The sequence below is a fragment of the Dipteris shenzhenensis genome, chromosome 4 (genome assembly GCF_047967505.1).
Source record: "Dipteris shenzhenensis isolate YYH24624 ecotype China chromosome 4, Dip_SZ_1.0, whole genome shotgun sequence".
Taxonomy (NCBI): Eukaryota; Viridiplantae; Streptophyta; class Polypodiopsida; order Gleicheniales; family Dipteridaceae; genus Dipteris; species Dipteris shenzhenensis.
The window spans coordinates 27119805-27139070 of NC_141599.1; the positions used below are offsets into that span (position 1 = coordinate 27119805).

Genomic DNA, 19266 nt, shown 5'->3' on the forward strand with positions numbered 1-19266 from the left:
ACCATAAAAACAAGTATCCATTGCCTTGCATTGATGACCTATTGGATCAAGTTTTGCATGCAACACACTTTTCAAAGATCGATCTCGGCTTTGGTTATCATCAAATCCGAATACGAGAAGGCGATGAGTACAAGACAGATTTTCAAACCGAGCATGTAAGTTCTTTGTGGTAAGGTAACAAGAGGGTGTTACCTAGAGACAATCGTCTCTGTAGATGCCTCGGCCACATACATGACATTAATGAACGATATCTTGAGGCCCTTCCTTAACAAGTTTGTCATCGTTTACCTAGTTGACATCCTTGTCTTCAATAGATCCTTAAGTGAGCACCAAAAACATCTCAAATAAAGTTTTGAAGTCCTCTGTGTCAATTCTCTCTACATGAACTTTGAGAAAAGTGAGTTCTTCAAAACCCAACTCAAATATTTGGGACCTAACATTTCTGCTCAAGGCATCTCCCTAGATCCCAAAAAAGTCGAGGTAATCCGAAATTGGCCTACTCCAAAGAACGTTCATGATGTCCGTTCTTTTCTTAGTTTGGCAAACTTCTACCATACAAAGGTCTATAAGTTTTTCGAGATCGCAGCTGCTATGTACGAATTATTGAAATGCATGGTAATATTTCAGTGGCTTCCCAAATAGTGTATGGTTTCCAACAGCTCAAGCAAGCACTCACTACCACAACTGTTGTGGCTATTGTTGACCCAAACCTTTCATTTGAGGTCATGACTTACAGGAGCGGTCTTGATGCAAAAAGGCAGAGTTATTGCTTTTGATAGCCATAAACATTATGATATCCAAACTAGATATCCAGTTTATGATGAGGAGTTTCTTGCTATTGTTCATGCCTATCGCTCGTGGAAACATTATCTCATGGGAGCCGACTTTGTTGTTAAAGACATATCATCACTCTTTGAAGTATATATTCACTCAGCGTACTGGTAATGAATGCTCGTCAAGCACGCTGGGTGGCCAACTTTCACATGATCATTGAGTACATTCCAGGATTATGCAATGTAGTTGTAGATGCTCTTAGCAGGTTACCTCTAGCCTCTGCTATGGTGATCTCTACTCTCTCTGTGGACATTCCGAATTCTTTCAAAGGGAAGTATCTCTAGGATAAAGACTTCCGCACAGTAGTACAAGCTCTTTCTAAAGATCAGCCTTTACCTTGGAACAAAAGATTTTCTCATCCTACTCTTATGATGACAACCTTCTATATTATCAAGATCGCGTTTGTGTACCACATGAGAAGGATGTTCGACATCTTTTGTTAAAAGAGCATCATGTAGTTCCTTATGCTGCACATCCCGACATCAACAAGACTTATAGGTTACTCAGTTCAACATGCTACTGACCTCCTATGAAAAGCGATGTCATCAAAATGGTTACTTTCTGCTTGTCTTGTCAACAAATGAAAGCAAGCAGACGATTAGCTGCCCTAGTATGTGGAGTGGTGGTGCCATTGGCCCCTCCCCTCCATCCATATTAAAAACCTTTAATAACCTACAAATGACATCTTGTCATAGCTGGTCTTCGTAGGACCTAAGGTCTAACTACCAATTGAATAGTCTTAACCATGAATCACCCCAAGGGTGAACCCATGAAGTAGTCCATATTTAAGAAATGAAATAAAATAAATCCATAGTTCATCTCTAACATTTTGAGTGTGTGAGGATATAGGCTTTGGCATCAAGGGAGGGTGGGCTGTCAAAATCGTCTAGGAGTGTGTGAGCCAACTGCCGATATGGGATCTTATGTATGGCCGAAGTGATAGTGATAGTAAGTGCACCAATGGTGTGAGTGGTCTGTGGGGGCTGTGGTACGGTGAGATGAAAGGAGAGATGGGCGTGGTTGGCTCCTGGCATTAGGGAATGAACTTTGAGGCTGGTGAAAGAAAGAGGCAATTGACCTCGTATGGCTTCCACCAGGGGATTGGCATGTGTATTCCTTGGACCCAGGCCATCTCTGCAATCCATTGTATACTATCAGTGGGCAGTGCACATTTTAAATAACTATTTGCCAACTGCATGGTCCATGTCCTGATGTGCGTATCTGCTGAAACTGGTATCTGTCTATGGAAGCATAGCAGCATCCTCCTGGAAATCTAGCTCTCTGCTTGTATAGCTACCATTTAGGCATTTAAGGTGCCCACCAGCACCCTATCTTGAGAACCACTGTTTACCCCATTTAGTGCCATAAAAGTTGATGCTCCTGAAGGTGGCAGCCTTTGAATAATTGGATATCTCAGGGGGGGAGGAACAGGCAGCAAGTATAGATAACTGTCATGCACAATCATCTGATATGGACCCACATGTAGTGTGCATGCTTATCACTGTGATGCATGCCTCCTAAGACATGGATCCCTCTGGATGTGCAAGGCTCTCCTTCATATGTACTATTGGGAGGCCTCGCTCTGCACTTTGGTCTGCCTCCATGTAAATAACGATATCTTGTCCTTGGAAGTCTCAACAAAGCTGCCAAGTGAGGACCAAAGTTTTCATCACGGGTTGCCATGCACAAGGTATCGATGGTGCTGTCAAAACTAAGTTCTTTTCTTGGGGTGGCCTCGAGCTCAATCACATGAGGGGATGTGTTGCTGTAGCAGCTTCGCACAATGCAACCTACTGTTGACGTTCCTGCAGAGATTAGATGAATTGGCATGGATACATGTCTCTGCGCAGGGACTGGCCCTGCCATTTTGATGACCCCTTGCACACACATGCCACCTCAAGAGCAAACAGAGAACCCCATGCACATAATCATGCCTCCTACATAGACAGGGTACCTCTGGATTACACTCCTTCAGACAGAGTAGCTAGGTGTTGCGGATCCAGGAAGGAGAGAAGTATTGACCAGGGGGAATTGGAGTGAATGGGAGGGGGAGGTTCCCCATGGGTAGGGTGGGGGACCCCTGAGGGGTGGGAGAGACATAGGGGGGTTGGGGGGAGGACAGAGAGTAGAGGAGTAAGATATTCCAATTTGAGTTTAATTTTATTCAACAAATACCTCTTATCTATAATGCCAATAATGTTTTACTTTTCAAAGTTGGGATTATAAGGGACCTTCATCCTGCATAGTAGCCTGGAAATTTTGTTTATCTTACGGTGATTCTCATTACGCTATTGAATGTATGGATTGTTGTGCATGCAAATTTCTATTGATATTTCAATATTCTTTTAGCAAATACCGAAGAGTGGGTACTGCAAGACGTAGTTTCCTTTGTTTGGTATCTTTCTTATCTTCAAGGTTACTATCTTTAATTTTAAGGTTTCCAAGTTGTTCATCTTACTTCCTGTTTGTTTGTCTAAACAGGCAGACACAAGTCATAGAGTATGCACATGTTCATGATATAGACTACAATCCAAAGAAGCAGCATATATTTGTGAGCGGTTCCACCAATTTCTATTGCAAGGATTGTGCTGTACAATGTTCTCGAGTATATTGTTTTCTTTGCAAATGAGGCACAGTTCCCATATACAGTATAGGGGAGAAACTGGATAGATGATCGTAGTCCTTGTTTGCACACAATGGTATGAGGATCTGTTTGTGGAAAGAAGCATGCTGATTTGCCAAAAAGACATAAATGGATCTTAGAATGATCGAGTTTATTGCCACTAAACCTTTTTTGGAGGCACTATATTGTCGGTTTTCTTCTTATGAGAGGTGCCAATGGTTTTCAAATTAGGATCTGTTGTACCATGGGTTATTGAATTGGAAAGAGTCATGCCACCAATGAAGTTTAATGCTTATGTAAAGACATGAGATGGCATACAAACTAATGGCTATAGCGTAGAGATAGGTTTTAAACTTAGATATAGCAAGAAAGCCCAATGGTGGTCTTGTGCAAAATTAGCGGACTCATGTCGATCTTCTGCACTAGAAGAACCAGATACTGCAAGACTAGACTCTTTCTTTTTCTTTTCAGATGCTATGTGCTTCCTACATTCAGAAATATCATGCCCAGGTTTCCTGCAATAGTTACATCTTTTCTTCTTTTTGTTATCCCCTGAAGAAGAGGCACCATGTGAATGATCAGCATGGGAATGAGAGGGCTTTCCAGCTCTTTCTTTTTCTTTTCAGATGCTATGTGCTTCCTACATTCAGAAATATCATGCCCAGGTTTCCTGCAATAGTTACATCTTTTCTTCTTTTTGTAATCCCTTGAAGAAGAGGCACCATGTGAATAATCAGCATGGGAATGAGAGGGTTTTCCAGCTGAAACCTTGCCTTTACCTTTGTGTTTATGATGGGCAGCAAATGCTTGATCACTAGCCATAGCAGCATTGCAATTCACACGACTTTGCTCCTCCTGAAGAAGAAGAGCAACAAGCTGGTCAAATGAGAAATGATTGGCATCACCCCCTGCAACCAACCTCAATGTAGTAGCAAAGCCTTGATATGAATCAGGCAACCCATCAAGGGTATTAGAAACTAGTTGAAAATCAGGCATAATCTCATCAATGTTGGCCAATTGCTCTTTCAAATCCTTCACATTAGTGAGATAGGCATCCATGTTACCACCCTCATCAAGCTTTAAATCTTTCAACTGCCTATGGAGATAGGCAACCCTCGCCTCATTCTGCACCTGATACAAATTTGCAAGCTGATCCCATGCTTGCTTAGCTGTCTTGCAAGACCGAATATGAGGGATAATAACCCATTTCACTGAAAGAGCAATCAAGGCATGTGCTTTGGCATCACGACTATCCCACTGAATTCGCTCCTATGAAGGAGACAAAGCACCTAAACTGCCCAAGCTTCAAAGCTTATGTCTGCAAAAGACTGTGCTGTCCCAAGGTGTACCTGTTGCAAGAAAAATCCCCAAAGGCAACACGAGGCCTTCCAAGGCAACACAAGGCCTTCCCAAAATGCAAATGAAGCAGAAATTGGAAAAAGCCAATGCAACAATGGCTTACCCAATGATGTACAAAAGTGACAGGCTCTGAAAGCGAGCAAATGAGGGTTGTAAATGAGAATTATAGCAAAAGAAGTGCTCCCACGAGGAGGAGAGCACGTAGAAATGGAGTGAAAGAGATCCAATGGAGAGAAGATCGCAGCCCGAGGCAAAGGGATGCCAAATGAGGAGGAAAGGGTTCAAAGAGAAGTCTCCGGATCAATTTAGCAGCTCCAAATGGCTCCAAACGCGGGCACGCAGCTTGAGGCAGCTCCAAAATGCTGGCACGCAGCTCGAGGCAGCTCCGAAATGTTGAGAAACCTGAAAAATGATTGGTGCGCACCCCGAGGCAGCTCTCGTATTGCAGTAAATGCTTGTTGATGCAGTCCGTACTGCAACAAATGCTGCTGATGCAGTGTACGGATTTTTGACGCAATTGTACGGAATTTTTTGCCGCAATTTTTGACGCAATTGTACGGAATTTTCTGACGCAATTTCTGTTAGTGTCCGTACAGCTGTACAGGATTTTCCGACAGGTCCGCATGGCTGTACGAATTTTTTGACAGGTCCGTACAATTAGGTTTTGGCTCCAGAAATTGCTCAGATTTGCTCCAAAATTTAGGTTTTTGCTGCAGAAATTGCTCAGATTTGCTCCAAAATGCAATCTTCTTGCGTCAGAGTGAGATCTTTTGTGACAGAATTGCTTGGAAAGGTCTCAAACACTCGTGGGAGTGTGAAAACGAGCAAGACCAGCAAGAATGACGGCTCCAGAGGCTGCCAAACAGCTTGGGAAAGCTATCAATGGCTGAGGGAGTGGATTCCTGACCTGCTCTGATACCACTGTTGGGTGTTGGAAGCAATGGAAACTCAAAAATGGAAGCACAATGGAGAAAAACGAGATGCTGTAATAGATTGCTACAAAACTGAAGTGTGGAGGCTCAAGGGAGAGCCAACATAACAAAACCCTAGGGCTAACTGTCCTAACTGGACTAAGTGTCCTAACTGACCTAGATGGTACATAAACTAACTGTACCAATAGTCCTAACTAACTATAACTAGGCCTACAAGGCTCATACGAAGGTATAAGTGGCATCTATGGATAGTCCATGAGATAGCCTACAGACAGCAGGGTCACTTTCATGGTTATGATATCTTCTATGCTGGCCAGCATTCTTTTTTAGGCGTAGCCTTTCTAGTAAGACATGATTTCCAGCCCACAGTTGCATTTAATGGTACACATGGAAGGTGGCTTGTTATGCAATGTTTGATTCAAGGATAAATTTTTGAGTTTGCCTTAGTCTATGCCCCACAATCATCTCGTGGTAGAGGTATGATATGGGAGGATATGTAGAGGTATCCCTGGTGTCATCATGCTTTCATATGTGGAGACTTTAGTAATGCTCCTTAACCGGGAGATAATACATCTGGTCGAACTCATATGTTGGCCTTTGAAAGGGATCATTGGTTTCAGCTTTTGCTTCAGCTCCTATTAATTGATCTCAGGAAAGAATATCAACCATTTTTGCTAGGCTTTACTTTTCAGCATAATGCACTTTTTCCTTTTCAGGCACGCCTGGATCACTGGTAGAGGGTCAACCCATAGCATTATGATAATCTAACTACAAAAATGTGGGTGGAGAATTTCTTTGCATGACATGCCAGATGATCGATTGTCACATAGAAGGCTGCTCATTGTAAACAATAGTTACTTGCAGCATGATGTTGTAGGAAACATGGTGAAGAGAGAGAGAGAGAGAGAGAGAATTAGGTTGTGAGGAAATAATGCTCAAATGAAGACATAATGAAAGGCTCTCATTCATTCATCAAGTGTGACAAGACAAGTGAAGTACAAGCCTTATGTAGGCTACTCACACACACTCTAGCACCTAGTGCATATGGGATAAGTCCCATGATGACACGTGGCACTCACACAAGACTCACACACATAAACTAGTACTAGATCACCAAGAGCGAGACAGAGAGCTTTCCTGGATAAAGGTTGCTCATCTAAAGAAATTTTTAAAGGTTTACATTCCAAGAGGCAATCTTCAAATATTTGCTGTACTCCTATGCCTGATGGGGAATGGACTTCTTCCAGAGCACAACTTGTCGCAGCATGTGTTGCTCATTTCTTCAAACATTTTAGTATTGCAGATCTCCCTTCACAAGAGGTTCTTCCAGCAAGGGCTGAGCTCCTTTGTTATGTCTCTCCTATTGTTACTTCTGCTCAGGCTATAGAACTGCATTAAAATCTTGTGGCAGATGGAAATCTCCGGGATGGGATGGTCTCATAGTTGAGTTCTTCCTTGCATACTGGGATATTCTTAAGCTGCCTCTGTTATGCATGATCAATTCTTCTTGGGAAAATCAGCATTTGCTGGATTCATGGAAAAAAGGAATTGTAAAATTAATTCCTAAAAAGCAGATATGTGAATCTTTGGCTGATTGGAGGCCTATCACTCTTATGCATGTTATATACAAGATCATCACTAAAATGGTGGTTGATCGCATCAAAGGGTATCCGCATGATGGCCTTCATCCTGCACAATATGGCTTTGTTCCTCGACAGCATATCACAGACAATATTGCCAATGCATATGTTGGCATAGAATATGCCAAATATACTGAGCAGGATGTTTTAGTATTACAGGTTGATATTGCTAAAGCTTTTGACACAATCCAATGGGATTTTATACCGCAGACTTATGCGAGCATTGGGTTTTGGTCAAAAATTGTAGCATCTTATCTACTGGCTTTATAGTGACAGTAAGGCTGCTTGCATATTGTTTGGAGATCTTTCAAAAGCATGAACTCTTTGGTGTTAGTTCGTCAGGGCTGTCCACTTAGTGCATTACTTTATGCCATTGCCACACATCCATGCTCCAATATATGGGTCATTTAGTGGCTACAGACATGCTTCATGGTTGGAGATTTTGGGGAGTGGTACAATGATTGCTCAGGCCTATGCTGATGATTCCTTTTTTACTCCTCGGAATACTGAGGAAGATCTTTCATATTTGATGCTGGCTCTATCTCTTTATGGTTTGGTTGTTGATCTTCATGTTAATTTTCAGAAATCTATGCTCTTGCTTCTACACTCAAAAGAATGGCATTCTCTTTTATGGCCTGGTGAAATTGTCCAACCTACTCAGCTGGTTCGTCACCTTGGTTATCCTATTGGTTGGATGATTATCGTCACTGGCAATCAAATTGGGTTCTTGAAAAGATAATGAAGAAGCTTGATATTATAAACTTGCTACTTGGCCATTGCATGTCAGGCTCCGGATTGTTCAATCCATTTTAATGGCATAATCCAGTTCTATTTGCCTTTGATCATGTTTAGCAAAGGGGATCTGAAAGTGTTCATGTCTATGGTTATGGAAACATTCTGGCTCTCCAAACATGGCAAGAAAAGCTTGCGTTTGCTTTTGATGCAGCATCTCTGTTCACCTAAGATGCATGGAGGTCTGAATATTCTTAACCTTCATGTACATATTCTTGCTCACAAAGGCACCATGGTTCTCAGCCATGGGCTGCCATGATGCGTCATTTGCTTTCAGAAGTTACCACCCCTGCCTTTGGATATTGGCAGCCCACTCCCTGGGACTTCATTTTGGATTCTATTGATGGAAAAATTAAAGGTTGTCCACTAGTTTCCAGTATGTTGATGGATTGGAAACATATTCTTTCGCACTTGGAATGGCATGGTAGGGATGCTTTACATGGTATTTCTTTACGGGCTGAAAGCATCCATTGGTCCAGAGTCTTCTTCCCTCCGTTGTCTTTGCAAGAGCCTCGACGTTCTTATTTTCTGAGCCTCAAGGGGATCCACTCGGTTGTTGCAGATTTCATCCACGATGATGGGACCCTTCGGGTTGTTTGGGATTCACCCACCTAGATAGGATTTTGATCTGTTTTTTCTTTGGGTCAGATATTGGGCACTTTGGACTCTATGGAAAGGCAGAAATGATAGAGTTTTTGGTGATCCACTTTTCTCACCTTACTCTTTCTTCAAGCACTCTTTGCAGCAATCTTTTTATGATTGCCTGCAAACAGGGTCTATAGATCAAGACATATATTTGTCCTATATTGAGATCTTCTCTTGACGTTTTTGAGCACATCTTGCTTTGGGATGCTGACTTTGTAATATAAAGGCAAAAAAATTCTCGCCAAAAAAGAAAAAGAAAAAGTGTGTGCGCATTTGAATATTTGTAGCAAATTGTCCCTTTATTTGGGACTTCTTTTTGTAATAAAATGATAATTGGTTTTCACCACACACAAAATGTGTGTGTGTGTGTAGAAAGAATAGGGATAACATGTTATAGTAGTAAGGCATGTCTGGCATGGATCACCTTTGTACCTCGAAGATGCATGGCGGTCTCAATATTTTGAACATTCACTTGCATCTTCTAGCTGACACTTGCTTTCCCATCTTACCTTTGATGTCTTTGGCCATTGGATGCAATGGGACTTCTATTTGGGCATATTAATGGTCAGATTAAGGGATGTCCTTTTGTGAGTCGAATGCTTGCAGATTGGAAACAAATCCTTTCACGTCTCAAATGGGTAGGACAGCCCTCTTTGGGTAGTAACTCCTTGCAAGCTGAAAGTATACACTGGTCAAACGTGTTTTATAATCCACTAGCTTTACAGAAGCCCATGCACTCTTACTTCATTTGGTCTAAACGTATTCATTCGATTGGTGATGTTCTAGATGACACGGGATGTGTGATGCCTTTTCCTGTCGCAGCTCGTCATTTTCATTTGGGATCTCATTATCATTGCTATTGGCTTCTACTCTCTTAGCTCCTTCAAGATTTTCAGCAATTCCACCTTTGGAGCTTTAGGACTGTCTCTAGGATTTGCTCTCCACGTCTTCTTTCTCAGAGAGGTCATCCCCTATCACTGGCTTTTGTCACTGTTGCTGCTTTACATTCTTTTACCCCCTTTTGGGTTTTCAGCTCAGGCAAATCATATCTGGTCCTTGCACCTAACTCTTGGGTGGTGGAGGAACAGATTGAGGCTCATCTGGAGTTCAAAACTCCCTCTTCGGCGACAAGTTTTCTTTTGGAGAGTAATTGGAGGAGTATTTCCTACTAGACAGCTTTTTGGCTCATAGACATGTTGGCCCTTCTCATTGTCATGGATGTCTCACTCCATAGGAATCTATGAGCCACATCTCCTGGCATTGTCCTCACTCCAAGGCATAGTTGCACGAAAAGCCGTTTCTTGCGGCCGAAATGGAAACAAAAACGCCAGCAGAGTGAAACGTCGTTTCTGGTTGCTTGTTTTTTTTTAAATTTCAATTTTCAAAAAACTTTTTTTAAAGAAAAATCAAATTTCGCCTCTACCCTCTCCACTCTCCTACTCTAGCCTGACCCTCTCCATGCTCCTACTCTAGCCTCTCCACTCTCCTTTCCTCCCCACTCTCCTACTCTAGCCTCCACTCTCCTACCCTAGCCTCTCCATCCTGTTGCTCCTCTCCTCATTCTCTTGCTCTTTCTCCTCTTTCTCCCCATGCTCTCCCTCATCTTCCTGAGTCCCCATACTCTCCCTCCCTCCTCATCCTCCTCCTCCTTTTCCTCTCCATCCTCCTCCTTGAGTCCTCCTTCTCCTACTCCTTATACTCTCCCTCCCCTTCTCCTCATAAAGTTATTTTTACACATAAATTGTACTACATTGCCGTTTCTTGCTTTGCTGTTTTGGCTCGGCCCGGAAACTCCGTTTTTGGCATTTTTGCCGTTTCCATTTCCTCCGTTTCCTTTTTAGCATGTAACTATGCTCTAGGGCTTTCTTATTCTTTTTACAGCGGCTGTTAGTGGCTCGTTTTCCTGGTGCTACTTTCTGTAGGCCTTTTTGGATTTTCAAATGGCACCCTATCAGGGCAGGCTATGATATTTTCTTCTATTGGGTTCACTATTGGGCTCTTTGGACTATATGGAAGGATTGCAACCATAGAGTTTTTGGAGACCCTCTCTTTCCTTGTTAAGGCAATCTTTCTTTGATTGCTTGCGAGCCCATCAGATTGACAGTACTACGTATGTGTTGTATAATGACCTCTTTTGATCTTGTAATTGCTTCCCTCTTCTTTTAGGGGGCTGCAAATTGTAAAATAAATATAACTGGATTTCACCAAGAAAGTGTGTTTGTGTGTGAGTGTAAAGAAAACCTCAGAGAGCATAAGTGCCCATGGTTGATGTTGCTCGAGAAAAGTAAGCAAAAGAGTACCCTTGCGAGCTATCACATGAGTGTGAATGTTCAAAATATTTAAACCCCCATGCATCATTAATCATGTACAAAAGAATAGGGCTTAGTTGATCTTCCTGTGATCCAAGCTAGAAGTGTCCTTTCATTGTTTTTAGTTTTGTTGTACTAGTTGTTCTTCACTGGAGCAGCTATCATGTGTTTTCTTTCAGCTTTTACTAGTTTATGAGTAGTACATGTCCCACTTTTTGGGACAGATATGCGTTTACATTCTTCTTAATGAAATGATCTTTTACAACAAAAAAAAAGTGTGTGTGTGTGTGAGTGAGTGAAGAGACAAAAGCAGGATGTGGGTCAGGATGACCCTGGCTATACCTCTCACGAGGCATAGTTGGTGTTTGATGCTATGCATGACGGTTTTGAAGCCACACGTAAGGATTGTAAAGATCCTTCTCCCACTGTTGGAATTATGGTGGAGGTTGATGAAATAGTAGATCTGGTAATGAATATGCCAGATGTGCCGTGATTATTTTCTTCCCAAGTCTATGCTTGTTGTAGTAGATGTGGTCAATTGGTTGGCAAGGATACTGGGAGGTTGTTTTGTCTGCAAGATGCATTATGCAGCTAAGGGTTTCTTCGAAGTTATTATGGTGGATGAGTGGCATAAACAGATGTTATTGGAGCATTCTCCGCTCTTTTACGGGCAGCAAATGGTGCATGTCTTGCCCTAGTCACCCACTAGGGATTACCAAGCTTTGATTAGACATCGTTACCTGGTTTGGGTGGAGGTGGTAGATTTTTCTCAATGCTTGGATTCACTTTTTCTAAAAATTGCAACATCATTAGGAAAGGTGGTATGCCCACCTAGACTGAATGGAAATTCCAACAGGTTTTGCATCTATGGGACACAGATATGCCCACTCCGGATTCTTACTATGTTACGGTTACTAATGTGGCTATGAGAATTGCATTTTATAGGTTGGAATGGGGTCTTTTTGCAAGGGCATGCTTTGAGTGCACGAAATTTTGGTATGTGGCTCCACAATGTCTTTTGGTTTTACATAAAATGCCCCCAGATGCCATGCCTCCTCCAGTGCAAAACAAGGATTCCCTTGAGCCTTCAGGGGTAAAAAATAAAAGAACCAGTAAATGCAGGAAAGGCTCAACTTTCAAATCACAATTAATGGGAATGCCTCTGGCTCAGTGCCTTCTATGTCTCAGCCTAAAGCTAAGGAAAAGAATGCTACCAAAACTTGGCCGACTCCAATAAAATTGTCTCAGCTAGGAGACTTTTAACTCCTGGGACATGGAATGGTACTTCTTCCAATAGTCATAAAGTCAGTACCTTGGCTGCTTGGCAGACTCCGATAAAATTGTCCCAGCTAGGAGACTTTTACTTCCTTGGACATGGAATGGTACTTCTTCCAACGGTCATACTTCCTGCAGAAAACTGAGTACCTTGGCTGCTGTAACAGTGAGCCGTACTCTGTTCCTAGAAGAAGAAGTTGCTGGTTTGCTGTCTTCTCATCAAGCTGTTGTCTCACCTCAAGGGAGAGGCCCAGACCCTGAGGTGGACATGTAGACTTAACACATTTTCTTTTCATGAAGTCTCTCAGCTGTACATAGCTATATAAAACATTTGTAGATATGCTTGAATAAATCAAGTGCTTGACTTTCAATGTACAGGGTTTATGTGACACTCGGAAGTGGAAGCTTGTGTGGGCATATGTAAATGAGTTGCAGCCTGATATAGTGGCTCTGTAGGAGCAAGAGTTAGCATATGTATGCAGGCAGGACAGGCCAGTTTGCTGGTTATGATATCTTTTATGGTGGAGAGCATTCTTTTTCAAGTGTTGACTCTCTAGTAAAGAATGCTCTTCACCTTGTTGTGGCTTTAAATGATAAGGAAGGCAGATGGATCATTATTCAGTGTCTACTTTAGGGTGAAATACTTGAATTTGCCTCGCTCTACGATCCTCAATCCTCTCATTGAAGGGCTTTAGTTTGGGAAGCTATGCAGCAATAACCCTGGAGGCAACATGCATTTCTTCGTGGGGATTTTAAGCAAGGGGGTAATACTTCTGGTAAGACTCATATGTTGATATTGGAACGTCAACAGCGATTCCAACTAATTTCTCAGCTTGAACTTGTAGATCTTTGGAGGGAGTTGAAGCCTATGCTGCCCAGTCTACATATTGGGCAAGGTTGGACTGTTAGTACATGATAAATGTGTAGTAGTATGATGCTTCTACTTGCCAAATGTGGGTGGATTGTACTTTCCCCCATTCTGATCATGCTCCACTATGGCTGTCTTTTCATGAGACGCTAGGTGGCAAGTTGCCAGATAAAAGACTCCTTATAGTTAGTCATAGTTATTTGGACTATGATGAATATAAGCAAGTGGTTGGTAATCCGATTGCACCCCTTTGGGAACAGTGCCAGATTGATCTTGATTATGCCTGGAATGCTTTTGCTTCTCGCATGAAATCAGTAATTTGTGACTATGGGAAGAACTCCTGGCAAAACCTATGATAGTCAAAACCCTGCAGTTTTTGTGACTGCTCATGAGTGGACTGTTTCTCACTCTCAAGAGCATCAGATGGCTGTTTCATAGGTGCCTCAAAGACATCACATGGCTGCGCATTAAGTAGCTGCATAAAGCACTCGTTTGAAAATGCATTTGCCATAACTTCTGGCAATAAATGAATATCCTCTTTTTGAGGTATTATGTATATACTCATCACAAGCTTGGAGACAAAAGTGGTGATCCCAATAGATACGATGATAGGGTGTCAGTGGAGGGCGTTGGCACTGGTGGGATGGATATGGAGCCCAAAGATATATATGCATGGTTGGCCATAGGTAGTAGGGGATGAATCGCGAGATCCAAGACTTCAGAATGATCTTGGTCCCGAAAGGTAATCAAACACACTATAACCTTTATCTTTCCCTTCTTCTTCATCTCTTTCCCTGTGTTGAATGAAGCAAGTGTAATTGGCGACTGTGTTCTAGACTGCACACCATTATGAATGAGGAGGTTCAATGCAGCCCCAGATTCTAGGAGTAGATGCCCATATGGAGTGATGCTTGCTTTGTGATGAGAGAGAGAGAGAAGAAGAAAGAAGAAAGAAGAACGAACTTATATTAACGTCTTTAGAAGCCGTCACGGGACTACGAGACAAAGTACACACCCAAAAAGAGTAGCTTCTACATCTCTGAAACTTATAGAGTCAAGGAGTGCTCATGGCATCCCAGCTCGAGATTATTTAGCACACATCTAAGTTCCAGTCTTATATCAAAAGTGGCCTTCATTTCTAGAGAGAGAGAGAGAGAGAGAGAGAGAGAGAGAGAGAGAGAGATTCTAGGAGTAGATGCCCATATGGAGTGATGCTTGCTTTGTGATGTGAGAGAGAGAGAGAGAGAAAGAAAGAAAGAAAGAAAGTGTATTATTGTCCACTAGAGGCCAAAATGGGCCCATGGGACATCAAGAACTCTGCATACAAGATAGCACAAAATCAACGTGCCCCAAAGAAGAGGCATCGTCGAATATCATCTAAGTGCTACGCAATATAATGCTAGTGAAAGTACATAATGTCAAATCTGAGCCTAAATACAGAGTAAACTAGATGCACGGAAACCGCCCCCGGATGCAAAATGGGGGGGATGAGCACAATATGCCAATGCAAAGATACAAGTCCAGGTGTCAATGAGTCTGAGAACCAAAATAATACTGGAAATCCTGTCCATCGACTCTGCCTCCTGCTATGAGAGTACAAATCTGGGCAAAGGTGAGGTGAGCGGCTGGTGGGGCGAGAGAGAGAGAGAGAGAGAGAAAGAGAGAGATTCTCTTTGTTTTTGGAAAGAGTTTCATGTCAAATGGACAATTGTACTTTTCTCTTGCAGGCAACGGCTGGGGATGAGTCAAAGATTCGAATTTGGGATAGAAGAATGTTAGGGGCATTTCTTTCTGAGCTGCCTGGTCACTCACATTGGTACTTCATGATGTTTTCCTATGTTTGTTGATGCATGCATGGATTGTTTATGAGGAGTAATTGGTATGTCTTCTATAGGGATTCTTCATATGAAAAGCCTCATTCAGTAATGATGTTGTTCGTCCTAGGAAATATACTTAGATGATGAATCCTTTGCAGGACTTGGCGAGTATGCTACAATCCCAAGTCAGACGATCTTTTACTTGTAAGGTTCCTAATCTCATAGCAAGATGCTGTACTAATGTGAATTCAACCATGTTCTTCCTCCAGATTAAGCATTTCTCTATTCCCTTCAGTTTTTTTGCAAGCTATTGAAGGTAGGTCAATGTAATGGTGTTCTTTCTTCAGATAAGCCAATTGCTTTGAAATTCCTTCTCCTTTTCAACAGATGACAGTGCTTATACAAAGTTACGTGGAGTGTGACTAAGATGCTAACATTTTTTTGTGTATCACACAAATTTTCAGAAACTTGTATTGTATGCATGAGCATGCAGGAACTTGTTTATGTAAAAGTTGGTACTTGAACAAGTTTTGATTCTAACTCTTCACTACCCTGCTTTATGTTTCTTCTAAAAGAGCTCTGGCACGGACTCTTTGGTGAACCTGTGGATGGTAGGAATATCTGGAGGGGAAGATACAGGACCCCGAAGGTACGAATTTCTAGAACCCTTACAGATTATCTGTTGAATGTATTTTGATGGCTGGATTTGTATTACTCACTTTTTGCCAGGTGATCTTTCTTGTTTTTTTAGGGGCAAGATCTCCTGGATTACTAGCCCAGTTTCCTTTGTGTAAATTCATACGTAAATCAAGTTTGTGGGCGTTGTGTATATCTTTCTTTCCAATGTCTTTGCTTAGGTTCTTTGGCTTTTGTTTTGGTAATTATTCCAGCCGGTAGTTCTCATTAGTTTAAGAAATATTGATAAGTCAAAATATCGTGACATGTTTCATGCTGACATACTTCAGGGCTCTTTATCTGGCATCGGTTTCCCAGAAACAAGGCTGATTATAAGCCCATCTGTTTCTTCTCATTTAAGGAAACTTTTTGAAATTTCATACGAAAGTAGATTACTTCATATTGTCCTTATTTAGAAGAAGATGAAAAACGAAATACATCTCCCTTTAAACTTCAAAGTCTTTATCCCAAAAATAGAGTAATTTAGTTTAGCACATTAGATATTGCAGTTGTGGCCCTTCTTTTTCCTCCCATTTGTCCTTTTTAACTCATGTTATTCTTGCTTCTGGTTATTCCCACCTCTGAATTAGTTCATCCCACACACCCTTTAGAACCATCAATCTTGTAACTACATCTGCAACTGTGCAGCCCTGAGGATTCACCAAGGGCGCCCATGGATCCGCTTATAAGATCTTACAATGGCCACGAGGATAGTGTTTATGGTAAGTGATCTAATGATTCTCTGGGTGTTGTACTATCTTGTTATTTGCATGTCAAAGTGAGAAACCCATCACAAATTAACGTATGTCAAATATGTTTAACCTTTTGTGACAGGGATCGCGTGGAGTTCAAGAGAGCCCTGGATATTTGCATCTCTTTCATATGATGGGCGGGTATGTGACACCTCTTCACATTTATGACTAAAATTGAGGCCTTTAAGAATATCTGAAAGAACTTTAATAGAGATAATACAATGGATATAACCTTGACATTCTTTTTTTATTTCCAGAGAAAATGACTTTCTATTATTGCTTTAAGAAAACCAACCATACAAATCAGCAATCTGTAAGGTGCTGATCGTGGGAAACAAAAAGAAAATGACTGTCGATCAACGTATTTTCAGAGAAACCGTCTCACTGCCTAGTAAATCTCAAAAACAGGGGCCAACATCCAGGGAGGGGCACTATAGTGAATATCTCGCTCTGTGAGTACCTGCAGGCCAAGCCTTGCAGAAATGCGTCTGCCTCTCAGGCCCTAGATTCCGACGTCTCGCGCTTCGATATGGCGCACAAGGTGTAGATGATATCCTGCCAAATGGCGATGAAGGTGGCTGCCAGGGGGACCTCATGACCTCCCATCACCAAGCTGTAGCGAGCAACCTAGATGTTCCAAGCCGTGATGCTGATTGCTGTCCTTTGGAGATAAAATAGGATGCTGTGAAGAAGGGGGGGTTGCAACCAAGCTGTCATACCCTAGGTGAAGTCCCGCAGCAGCCTCTGCATCCGAGCCACTATCTGCAGGGTACCCCGCTTAATCCTTTGTGCTGCGAGCTCTAGAGGCAGTGTGGGATCCTACAGTGGAATGAGAAGTTTGATCACAATAATCTCTCCCAAGTTATCCATTTTTAATGCAAATATCTTCACTACTGAAGATCTGAAGCACCTATTGTTTCGAAATAGCTAGACTAGATTTCAGAAGATTGTCTAAAGTACAATCTCTGCCTGGATAGCTATGGTGGAAACCTGACTTAGTCACCTTGTTTATGCAGATCCTCAATTCATATATCTAAAATCCATATCACTCCGCTTTCTAGACTTTATTTACTTCAATAAACATGGTCTCCTGGATCTCATGGCATAAGCTTGATCTTTCCCATCATGACTCTCCAGCTGCCAATGGCACAACTCAAACATCTCCCAAAGAATAAAGGAACCCACAGTATCGCTCCTTTTCCTTTAAGAATTCAAGTTTGTCAATACAACATCTTGTTTGACTTGAGATCTGTTCCCTTTTGAATGCAGGTACTTGTTGAATCTGTACCTCAGAATATCGCCAAGAAAATGAAATAGGTCATGGGCAATTATCTCAGATTTCAGGATTTTGAATGCTAGAGATATATTGCAAATTCAGAAGTTTCTAAAAAGTGCACATGTAAACACAAGGGAGCTACTGCAAGTAGGTGCAAAGGCCAAGTTTTCCATCAGAGAGAGTGGAGATCAGAAGTTTTTAAAAAGTGTGCACATGTAAACACGAGGGAGCTACTGCAAGTAGATGCAAAGGCCAGGTTTTTCTCATCAGAGAGTGTGGAGAGCAGAATCAATTTGTCAGCCGTCATACCAGAAATACCATTACTTTCTGTTGATCCCCTGTTTTCATCTGAGGATTGTGGCCCTCCTCTTTATGTTGCTTCTGTGGAATGTCATTTTTTGCAGTGCAGCGAAATGGTCTAGAACAGAAAACGTTGAATCTATGAAGTGCAATATTTAAGTATCTCAGAGGGCCAAGCTATCCCCAACTATCTAAAACAAACGAAGGGGTTCTTAACGATCTGATTTTGTCTCAGTGGGCTTAGTTTTGCAATACATATGGAAACGTTTTGGAAAATGAGCCTTTATTTTCTCAGGTTTTGAGCCTTCGCATGACAGGTTTTCAAGAATTTGTAGAGAATAAATACATAAATATAAATATAAATGTGTGTGTGTGTGTGTGTGTTCATTCGTGATTATGGCAAGAACTACATGAATACATTGAGGGACACTATTGCTCAGGCCAAAAACACTTACCAAACATTGACTGAGCTTAGTCATTTTCGGCCTATTTTTGGATGAAAACATGTCTTTATGCCAAGCAAAACACTGTCAACAATGTAATGATCATAGAAAACTTTCAAAATGGGAGACAAAAGCAAGACAAAGGGCTTTTTTGAATAAAGGTTGTCCTTGAAAACACAAGAGCCAGTCTACAAGTATTTGCTGAGTGCTTATGCCTGATGATTGTTGGACTTCCTCTCGATCACAACTTGCTACTGCTTGTGTCATTCACTTTGCTCGACAGTTTAGGCATGTGAATCTCCCTTCACAGGAAGTTTTTGCTGCACGGCAACAGCTTTTACAGCATGTCTTTCCCATTGTTTCTCCTGCATAGGCCTTGGAGCTGGAGGAACCTTTTACTAAAAGGGAGTTATCCGATGCCATTAAATCATGTGGCAGATGGAAGTCTTCAAGATGGGATGGTCTCACTGTTGAATTTTTTCTTGCATTTTGGGATATCCTTAAGTCTACTGCTGCAAATGGTTAATTGTGCTTGGCAAAATCAATAAATGCTGGATTCGTGGAAAAAAGGGCTTGTCAAGCTTCTTCCAAAGGAGATATGTAAATCGTTGGCCGATTCGAGACCTATCACTTTTATGCGACTAATTTATAAGATCATAATCAAAATGGTGGTAGATCGCATCAAAAGGTATTTACATGATGGTCTCCATCTTGTCCAATATGGGT

General features: G+C 41.7%; 1 protein-coding gene across 2 annotated transcripts in view; it reads left to right on the top strand.

Annotated features, from left to right (window-relative positions):
- Positions 1 to 18717, top strand: part of LOC147902662 (WD repeat-containing protein DWA2-like) — a 100958-nt gene extending 82241 nt beyond the window's left edge. Inside the window, exons 8-14 of one of the 2 annotated variants that reach the window (XM_087373217.1) lie at positions 3316 to 3385; positions 15005 to 15093; positions 15253 to 15298; positions 15670 to 15743; positions 16418 to 16491; positions 16604 to 16662; positions 17791 to 18717. In XM_087373217.1, the coding sequence (XP_087229343.1) occupies positions 3316 to 3385; positions 15005 to 15093; positions 15253 to 15298; positions 15670 to 15743; positions 16418 to 16491; positions 16604 to 16662; positions 17791 to 17838 (460 nt within the window). In that variant the 3' untranslated portion in view covers positions 17839 to 18717. The remainder of the gene's footprint in view (positions 1 to 3315; positions 3386 to 15004; positions 15094 to 15252; positions 15299 to 15669; positions 15744 to 16417; positions 16492 to 16603; positions 16663 to 17790) is intronic. The other variant, XM_087373218.1, reaches the window with a different exon arrangement.
- The last annotated feature ends 549 nt before the right edge of the window (positions 18718 to 19266 follow it).